General features: G+C 39.8%; 1 protein-coding gene across 2 annotated transcripts; it reads right to left on the bottom strand.

The window, feature by feature from the left end:
• Nucleotides 1-2,259: 2,259 nt before the first annotated feature.
• Nucleotides 2,260-7,262, bottom strand: smtnl1 (smoothelin-like 1). Of its 2 annotated transcripts, XM_051860998.1 has the most exons (6): nucleotides 7,017-7,262; nucleotides 6,125-6,284; nucleotides 4,988-5,583; nucleotides 4,692-4,806; nucleotides 3,308-3,459; nucleotides 2,260-3,154 (listed from the first exon to the last, which is right to left on the bottom strand). In XM_051860998.1, exons 3-6 carry the CDS (start codon nucleotides 5,569-5,571, stop codon nucleotides 2,824-2,826), a joined length of 1,182 nt encoding a protein of 393 aa, XP_051716958.1. In that variant the 5' UTR covers nucleotides 5,572-5,583; nucleotides 6,125-6,284; nucleotides 7,017-7,262; the 3' UTR covers nucleotides 2,260-2,823. The 2 variants fall into 2 exon arrangements, with proteins under 2 accessions (XP_051716958.1, XP_051716957.1); XM_051860997.1 differs by lacking the exon at nucleotides 6,125-6,284 and having other exon boundaries at nucleotides 7,017-7,258.
• Between the last annotated feature and the right edge of the window lie 2,043 nt (nucleotides 7,263-9,305).

Here is a 9,305-nt window from a genome sequence, read left to right as displayed (position 1 = left end):
TCATGGTAAAACTTCAAAGTGACTCATAAAGAATGAATAATAATACAGTAGATTCAATTTTAATTCAGTTTAGACAAACTGCTAAACTTTTGTCCATCTTAAGAAACCATACAAGTTAGATTAGGCTGTAAGGAGCTAGAAATTAATGATCCTCAATTCCAAACAACAGACATATTTCACAGTGAGAGAAAAGCGCCACCTAGAGGAAGGTTGTGTTGAAATCCCATTATTAAAATCACAGACAGGAACTTTGAACAACACACAAGTACAAGCACAGGAATTGGCTTACAAATTATACCAGTTACCAGTGGTACACAAATATATTTTTAATTGATTTTGAATTTAAATAAGCTTACTGTGACATAAAATGTACTTAAAAAAAAAAAACATTATGCACACATAGGCATATATTAAATAATACCATTTGTTTTTAAACAGTAAGTCAGACAGCCGTTTTGGAGGAAGTGTCTGCGAGTATCACAGTAACTCAGTGATTGGTTGGAGTGACTTTCTTCCATCAGTATATGGGCTGTAAAGTTGAATCCAGTCCTAGCCAAATGACATCATCAGTTCTTTCGTATTGTCTTTCATGGAGCTTCATTGCATTTTTTTTTTTCTTCCAGATTCCAAAATGAAGGACACCAAAACCCTCCTTTACTCTCATTCAGGTCAGTCTGATTCATCTCAGTCTCATCACTTGAATTCTCAGGGTTTTATTGGTAGGCCGGTTTGAGAGCCTTACAGGATCCCGGATGATCCGTGTTCTGACTCTGAGGCGGTCGGCTGCTGGTCCGGCGGGGGCCAGCGCTTCTCAAATTTGCTGAAGAACAGTGGGTCGGAGAAGGGCCCTCCGTACACAATGCTCTGCATCAGGTAGACCAGCACCACCACCAGGCTGGAGATCAGGAAGAAGGGAATGAAGGGACGGAGATGCGTCCACACAACCCCCATACCATAGCTGAGACCTCCGTGGTCACGGTAGTGCGTGGTCTTACGGGATGTCGATGACGGCGGAATGGACGAAGCGAAGTTGTCTGAATCCATGTTATTGGAGGACTCTGGATCGATGGAATCCATTTCGAAATTATATTGATGTTCTCAGCTCCCAATCCTCCCAGGAAGTCAAAACGATCAATGATTAAAGCATCCAACAAAGGTAGATGTTCCGCTTGAGTACTGCATGATCCTTTGAGTCTAGAGGCGATCGATTGATCTTGACAGATAAACACGAAACAACTGACAGATTCACTTATTTCCTCTTATTTCTTCCTCTTGACTCTCTGTGAGTGTTTGCGTGCACTGATAGAGCTGGCGTCTGCTGGGACCTCAGATCGCTTCACCACTTTCATGCCAGAGAAACACGATACTCTGAGAGAGATACTCGGAGAGAGTGCAAACGATTCCTGTGCATATATATAGCAGCAAATGACTGGAACATGTGGACGAAACGGCGACACTGAGTCATTAACTTCACTGTGTCAACAGCCTTAAATTCATCAAGGTTGAACAGAACGTGCTCCACTCGTAATCACTTTCCTCTCTTCATTCTTTACCTTCCTCTCGCTCACTCGCTCCACATCCAGGTGTAGCTTCACCGGTGTGATTTACAGCAGACGCCCCTGATGGGTTTCATGTTCTAAAGCCATCAGAACAAAATCTGCTGACAGAGTTCAGTGGTGGAAGTCAGTCTGTGACCCGAGAGTCATTCAGGAGAGAGCGATGACATCTGTCTGTGCTGTAGGGTTATCATGAACTGGATCAGCTGAATCCGAATCAGTTCACACGTGCCACATATTGTTTGCACTTTTCATTCCAAGTTTCGGTTTTTATTGCTAAATAATTTCGCAGCCCATTTGACTCAAGCAGTAGGCCCTATCTTATAACTTGTCATAAGTTGAGTTATGAAGCACTGCCGTGAACAACTGTGTTCAGAATGACTCTGCTCAGACTATTTCTGAAGTATGCAGTATGTGGATTGTGAAATGCTCAGTATACAGTGGAGCACACTGCTCTACTGTATCCCATAATGCAATGTACTTGACTGGACCTTCTATTTACAGTTCAGAATGAACCAGAAATCTTGTTCGGAAACTCACTGAAAAACTGATAAGCGCCTGCATGTTTTGTGAGATGACATTAAAACTGATTGAATTTATCAATGCAGTGTTATTATTTAGATGAAAAATGGTCATGGATGTTTTCAGGTCCAGTTATTAATGTTGTTTAGTCTGGTCTGTCTTATACAAGGATGGATGGATGTTTTAGAAGCATAGTTTTATTATTGTGATGTGCTTAAATAGTTTATTACAAAAATAAAGTGTTGAGAATTTCAAACTTATATAGTTTATAGTCAAAACAAGTTCAATTTGTTGGAAACCGATTGCACATAGTTTTTTAAGCCTCCATAGCTTAAAATGGAAGATCTAATCCATGTTGAGAATAATAGTATTTAGGAAGTATATTAAGTGAAATTCAAGTATTAAACTTGCTTGATATTTATTAGTTAAGTTACTCAGGAAGAGTTAGCGTTCTTTACTCTTGGCTGATTATTTATTACACTTCGATTTTCTCTTTGTGTATGTAAAACTAAGGCAACTGGTTTCCAAACTTTTTTAAGTAAACTGAACTTGTTAGAATTTACATACTCAGAATTCAGATATAATGAGTGCAAATTTGAAGTTGGAAGTCAAACCAAACAAAATATACATGTTAAAATGCCCCAAATGAAAACCTGCCTATATGAAATGCCAATACAAACCCAAAACAATTCAACAAAGAATAACATGATCATCCACAATAAATTATTCTCCTTTCTTTTGTCATTCATCCATTCAGTTTCTCATCCACAACATTTATAACATTTTCATTCTGATCTGTCTCTTCTGTCTTCATGTCAGGATCTGATCCGTTTTCCTCTGTCTCCTCGTTTTGTTGACTCTCATCCGTCTCTCCGTCGTTGGCTTCAGAAGCCCCTCGATCTTCTTCTGTGTTCGTGTTCTTCTCTGTGCTCTCTTTCTCCCTCCGCTCCTTCTCTATCTTTGAGAGGTGATGACAGAGAGCCTGTACATAGGTGAAAACACACCGAGGGTCTGGCTTGTTGCCCATCAGTAACATATCAGACACTTCCAGAAGAGGGCAGCAGTCAGCGAGAGATCTGCAGATGAGAGAGATCCAGAGTTTAGCATTTGTAGACAGTCAGATGTTTGACATCCACATATGAAAACACTCTTTCTTATTCACACACCTGTGTGTCTTTGTGTAACACCGCTCACATGTACTCCTCTCTCACACTGAAGCATCTACTTACTCTGCTGTACTGAAGGCCAGCGTGAAGTTCTTCTCTCGTTCGCTGGCTTTGAGGGAGGAGAAGTCAAAAGCAGAGGGAAAGTAGCGATGAATGAGTGCACAGAAAGCCAGGCCGTCACTCCAGGAGGAAGAGAAGTTTTCAATGCAGACACCCTTTGAGATACAATACAGAAGACATTGTACGTGCATTTTCCTTTGAAACGACCTATATTGTGAATTTATATGAATTAGCCACCAATTTGCAAAATTTGAAATAGTTACGAATTTCCATTAGATTGTGTTGAAATGACGGTGGTTCCCAATCAACTGTCTGAACATAGAAAGTAATTTGAGTGAGTTTTGACGACCTTACTGAGGTCATAAAGCATCATTTTGAGGGTGACATACTAAACATAAAGGATCTTTGGAGCACCTTAGATTCGATGAAGAACCATCTTCTTGTCAAGAACTGTATAGACCTTCATCAGGGTACAGAGGCATATTAAGTTTCTGACAGGAATGAAAACGAGGCTGTGATGGACAGAAGTTCAGTAAGTTTTTGTGTATTTAATAACATGCCAACTGTCCAACATCTTTCCAAAAACTGGAAGTTGTGAGAATTACATTGGATAAACTGTAAGACTTATTTTCATCCATGTAAAACTCAATATAGCATCTACCCTGACTACGTTCTATAGGGTTCTTGAGTTGCTATCTTAGATATGTTTCCATCCACCAATTATGTGCATTTTGGGAAATCGCTGGATGGAAATGCCAAGATGTGCACCAATTCTAAAAATTAGCATAAAAAAGCATATATGTGCTCATAAAAAGACATAAACTACGATGGAAACACGTTTACAGAATAAATCCCTCAAAACCTCATATGACTTTGCCTCAGCAGAGGCTGCGATTGGATAACTAGACTAACCAGCGGACCAATCGCATCGCAGCATCTCAAATGTTGGTTTGGTGGTTCTGAGTCAAAGTCTGTCATCAGAATGATTTGGTTTAATTCCTCCAGAAGCGTCTCACATGATTGTGTTCCCAAAAACCAGCATCCAAACGCAAGATCACATGACAGCGTTTGTGTTTCGTCTGACGCTCTGAGACCAACTCATTTATGATGGAGGAAAAAAGAGACACTTCATTTTTATAACTAATATTTTGTGCCAATGTCACAGGAAGTGAGGATTTTATTCTCTTGAACACACAGGATTTATTTGCAAATATTTTATACCATATTACTTTTTTGTGCAAAAGTTCACAACTTTGGATGGAAACGCAGCTGTGGTTGTTTGGTTTCTTTATATGACAGTCTGTAAAAGCCTTGATGGTTCTGATTGGCTGTATTTAATAGTGAATGTTTACAAAGTTAAACTCAGGAAGTCTGAGCTTCAGCTTACCTCATATTTCTGTGTTTTATTCCTGCACCAGTTGAGAATTTTCTGTTGGATTGATGCTCCACCTGCCGTGCCTATAGATGTCCGCTGAACTTTAAAGTTTCGGACACCCGGAGTCCTACAACAAGCCAACATATACTGTTCAGACTAAAGACAGAAAGAGACTAAATGCACCTGTTCAACAAACACCAGTTTACACATATGAATATAATAACTGTGTGGGTGATCAAATCTTTTAGGCACGTGGTATTTGTGACGGTGATCTGTTTATCAGAAAGATTAAGAAGAAGACGACTCACTGCTCCTTCTGAAACTTGGCCATGGCGTCTCTTCTGGTCGAGGGTCGAGCAGATCGAGAACCGACGGATGATCTTGCGGGAGCTCTAAGAGCAGAGGACGGACCTGCTCCACTTTTTCTTCCTAGATTTTCTGGTTTGTTCTTGACATCATCTTTAGTCTCTTTCTTCTCTTTTGTATCGCGTTTATCTTCCTTCTTTTTAGTTTTGTCTTCAGTTTCTTTTGTCCTCTTCTCCTCTTCATTGTGCTTTTCCTCAAGTTGTCCTTCTTTGTCACAGGAATCATTCTCTTTCTTGTTATTGCTCTCCTTTCCTTCTTCTTCTACCTCACTTTCTTTATTTTTATTCACCTCTGTTTCTTTTTCTTTTTCTTCATCTTTATGTTCTGTGATGTCCTTCTCTTTCTCCACTGTGTTGACGGTCTCAGTGGCTCCGCCCTCGTGCTCACATGCCTCACTGTCATTGGCTCCAGTTTCTGTATTCTCCTGGTTCTCTTTGATGTCCTCATTAGCTCCGCCCTCTGTCGTGTCAGCTCCGCCTCCTGGCTCTGAGTCAGCTCTAACACGCTCTGGCTCCTGCGGCTCCATGTGTTTGGCATCCTGTGAAGGGCCCGTTCCGAACACAGAATGAGACCAAAGCACAAAATGACCACTCACAGTCTGTACACCAGCCAGTCTGATCATGTGAAAATTCACTGCATTCATGTTTTATATCTGGGTTCCCCAAACACAAGAAAAGCAACCTTTATCAAGGTGAATGTAAGAATTTGAGTGAGTTTGGAAGTACAAAAGTGTACAACCCTAACTTAATCTTAACTATAAAGTCCAACTGTAAGTGTAATAGGAAGAACCTATGAAAGTGCACCCACTTTTTGTTCTAAATCTAATAATCCACGTACTTATGCACTATTCTATGCCGTTTTGTAGTAGTATTGTAGTTAAGTAGTGCAAGTTTATAGGCTACTCAGTGACGTTTTGTTTTTCATCACGATTTAATCTTTTATACCCTTTCTGATGCAGTATCTGTGCTCACGAGTTCTGTGCAATGTTCTTCTCAGTCCGACATCTGTGTGTGTGTGTGTGTGTGTGTGTGTGTGTGTGTGTTTAGCTGTCCCAGGTGTCACATGAGGTCATGACTCACCAGTCGTATAAAGAGCTGTAGATTCCTCTGAATGAGCAGGTGTGTGTGGAGGGAGAGCAGGAGTAAATGTGCTCATATCAAATTACCACATGATAATAATTACATAATATTGCCATTAATATACGTCTGTGGAAACACCGAACATACACCCTCAGACTGCCTGTGTGTGTGTGTGTGTGTGTGTGTGTGTGTGTGTGTGTGAGAGAGAGAGAATGATAGAAAGAGAATTAGTGACAGCAAACACAATGAAATAAACTGAACTTACATTATATAATATTATATTTTAAGCACAGATGTGAATGGTAAACACTGTACTGTTAGTTTTTTGTAACTTTTTGAAGCTCATGTTCTGTGCAGACGGACTTTACTGGTTTTATGTTTAGGGTCCCAAAGAAAAATCTATTGTAGTCCATCCAAAATACCTCTTATTATCTAACAAATTTGTTTAATATGTTGCACATTTGACAGATATTATTAAAGTTTTAATCTTCTGTTGTAAGGATGTATATTCCAGAAATCTGACATCTCTGACACACCAGTTATCTTGTTCAGTTTGTGGTCAGTTCAGTGTAACACGTTTTAAACAAATATAGTAAAAGTTTGTTCATAACTTTGAGAGAACGCTCTGGGTAAAAATCTCATCTTTGTCTGAGAAAATTCTTTCTATTTCTCCATGTTTTATATCTGGGGTCTCCGACAGCCCAAACTAAACGATCACGCTGCATTATTTGTGAAGTTATTTTCCAGCACTCGTCGTGTCGAATCACCCTGATGCAGGATTCAGTATGTTTCTGAGGAGTCTCTCAGACAGGACACGAGGGTTAATGTGAGCAGAGAGAGAAACAGACAGTGAAATAGAGAGAGAATCATGTTAGTTCGCTGCAGTCATTACCTGCTCACTCGTCACCTGTGTCTCAGCGCTCACTGCGAGATTCTCTGAATCCTCCATCTGTCAGAGCGTCCGTTCAAACCCAACAAATCTCCAGTCGAACTACAGTAATCGATGAACTGACACACAATACCGTCTTCTCCCTCCTTCACCTCCCGTCTTTCTTCTGACTTTCTTGGTCTCCCTCCCTTCTTTCTTTTCTCTCTATCCCCCCTCCCCCTCTCTCTCTCTCTGTCTCTATCTGACCTTTATACAACTCGTGCTCCATAAATAGTGTAACACTGACTGAGACACAACCACTGAGCAGCTGTTGACACACACACACACACACACACACACACACACACACACACACACACACACACACAGGAATATAGTTTTTCTTGATTGCTTAAAGGGTTAGTTCACCCAAAAATGAAATTTCTGTCATTAATTACTCCCCCTCATGTCGTTCCACACCCATAAGACCTTCATTCATCTTCAGAACACAAATTAAGATATTTTTGATGAAATCCGAGAGGTATCTATAGACAGCAATATAATCAACACTTCAAGGTCCAGAAAGGAACTAAAGACATCGTTAAAACAGTCATGTGACTGCAGTGGTTCAACCTTAATGTTATGAAGAGACGAGAATAACCACTTTATTCAACAATCTCCTCCATTATTCTCTAAGAAGAAAAGCAAATTCATTAAGCAAATTTTTGCATTAACTGTATGGAATAACACCTGAACATCTGGACTCTTTCCTCCTTCACGATGTCAGATCTCTGTTCGGCTGCTTCATCCTGACATGGTTTCGTTGAAGGTCTCTCTCAATAGTTGTCAAACTCACACTGTTGATATTTCTGAGCGCTCTGTGATCTGCAGTTACCGATGCTGGATTTCACACAGTCTGATCACAGTGTTTTCCTCGACCATATATTCAACAGCAGCCTCCGGTCCAACACTGAAGATCTGTGGATCATAAAGTCAAAGCATGTCAGAATTGACATTATGACTGATGAAACTGATGAAACATCTGCATTACTGTAGACAGAGTTTGTTCTGCTAACAGTAAAGCTGAAATACACAGCGTATACCACATTGTGACGTACCTGTTCTCATTCAGAAGAAGCCAGCGCTCCGACTCTTTGTCCAGCCTCTCTAAAGGACAAGCCGTGACTGATGACATGGTCAGTAATTGTCCATTTGAAACTCGAGCTGTATTTTGTCCTCCACACAAACTCCTCTTCCTCGAGTTTCTCTGCCGTGGCCTCTTACTCTCCTTCCATGCCATGAAAAAGTGTTAAGACATTTGCTTCTGCTTTGACACACATCCAAGATCCTGAACGCTCTCAAACACTGATGACAGAAACAGTCTTTGAAGATATAAATGTGCTTTAAGAGAATTGCTGTGAACTGGCTTGACCTTTTTGGACCTTATAGGACACACTCGTACTTTTGCGCACACTGAACACTATAGCATGTTGTATGTACATGTATGTGAGACTGAGTGTTTTGGACTTATTCACTTTGTACACTCGTTCATCAAAGCAGACTGCGGTTCATTCTCGCAGTGACCTTCGGCTCTACGGTGGAGCATCTCTTCCCTCAACACAAAGCAGATGGATTTAAAAATAACCCGCTATCTTTGCTCTCATTCACTCACCGCCATGACGATCTGCTCTCATTCCTCTGCGCTGAACTCAGGACACTTCATAAATATACAGTATATAAACATGTTTATAAACATGTCAACCTATAATTTAAGGGTAAAGGTTTGGTGTTAATATCTACAAGGACATTGTGCTGGAAAAAAATATGAGAATGGAGGAAAAAATTATGTGTCAGTACTTTTGTGTTCAGTTGCACAAAGCAGAAGGTATTGTGAGCGAACGTGAGAACGTGTTTATAGTTGTGCAGATCTGAGGTTTTGCTTCTTGAGTGTCAGGATTCACTAACTGTGTTATTTTTGATTTTAGTGTGTAAACAATCATAAAAAACTCTAATAGTAAAATACTAATATACATATAGTCTAAATGTCACTCTAATTTGTAGCAGTAGTTCTTGGTTTCAGGATCAAACTTTCATTTCAAAACACTTGTAAATTAGATTCCATGTTTTTTTCTACTGTAAAAGAAGCAACTATATAATGAAGCTAATGAAAATAATGACAACAATAATGTAATGGTTTTGGTTCAGAAACTATTATTCTTCCAGTAACATTAAAAGAACATTTGTTCAAAGTTATCTGGTCTTTAATAATGTTCTTGAAACATTAGAATAACAGAAACCTTATTAATACATCGT

Source organism: Ctenopharyngodon idella, chromosome 14 (genome assembly GCF_019924925.1).
Source record: "Ctenopharyngodon idella isolate HZGC_01 chromosome 14, HZGC01, whole genome shotgun sequence".
Lineage (NCBI taxonomy): Eukaryota > Metazoa > Chordata > Actinopteri > Cypriniformes > Xenocyprididae > Ctenopharyngodon > Ctenopharyngodon idella.
This window is presented reverse-complemented; position numbering and strand designations above follow the sequence as displayed.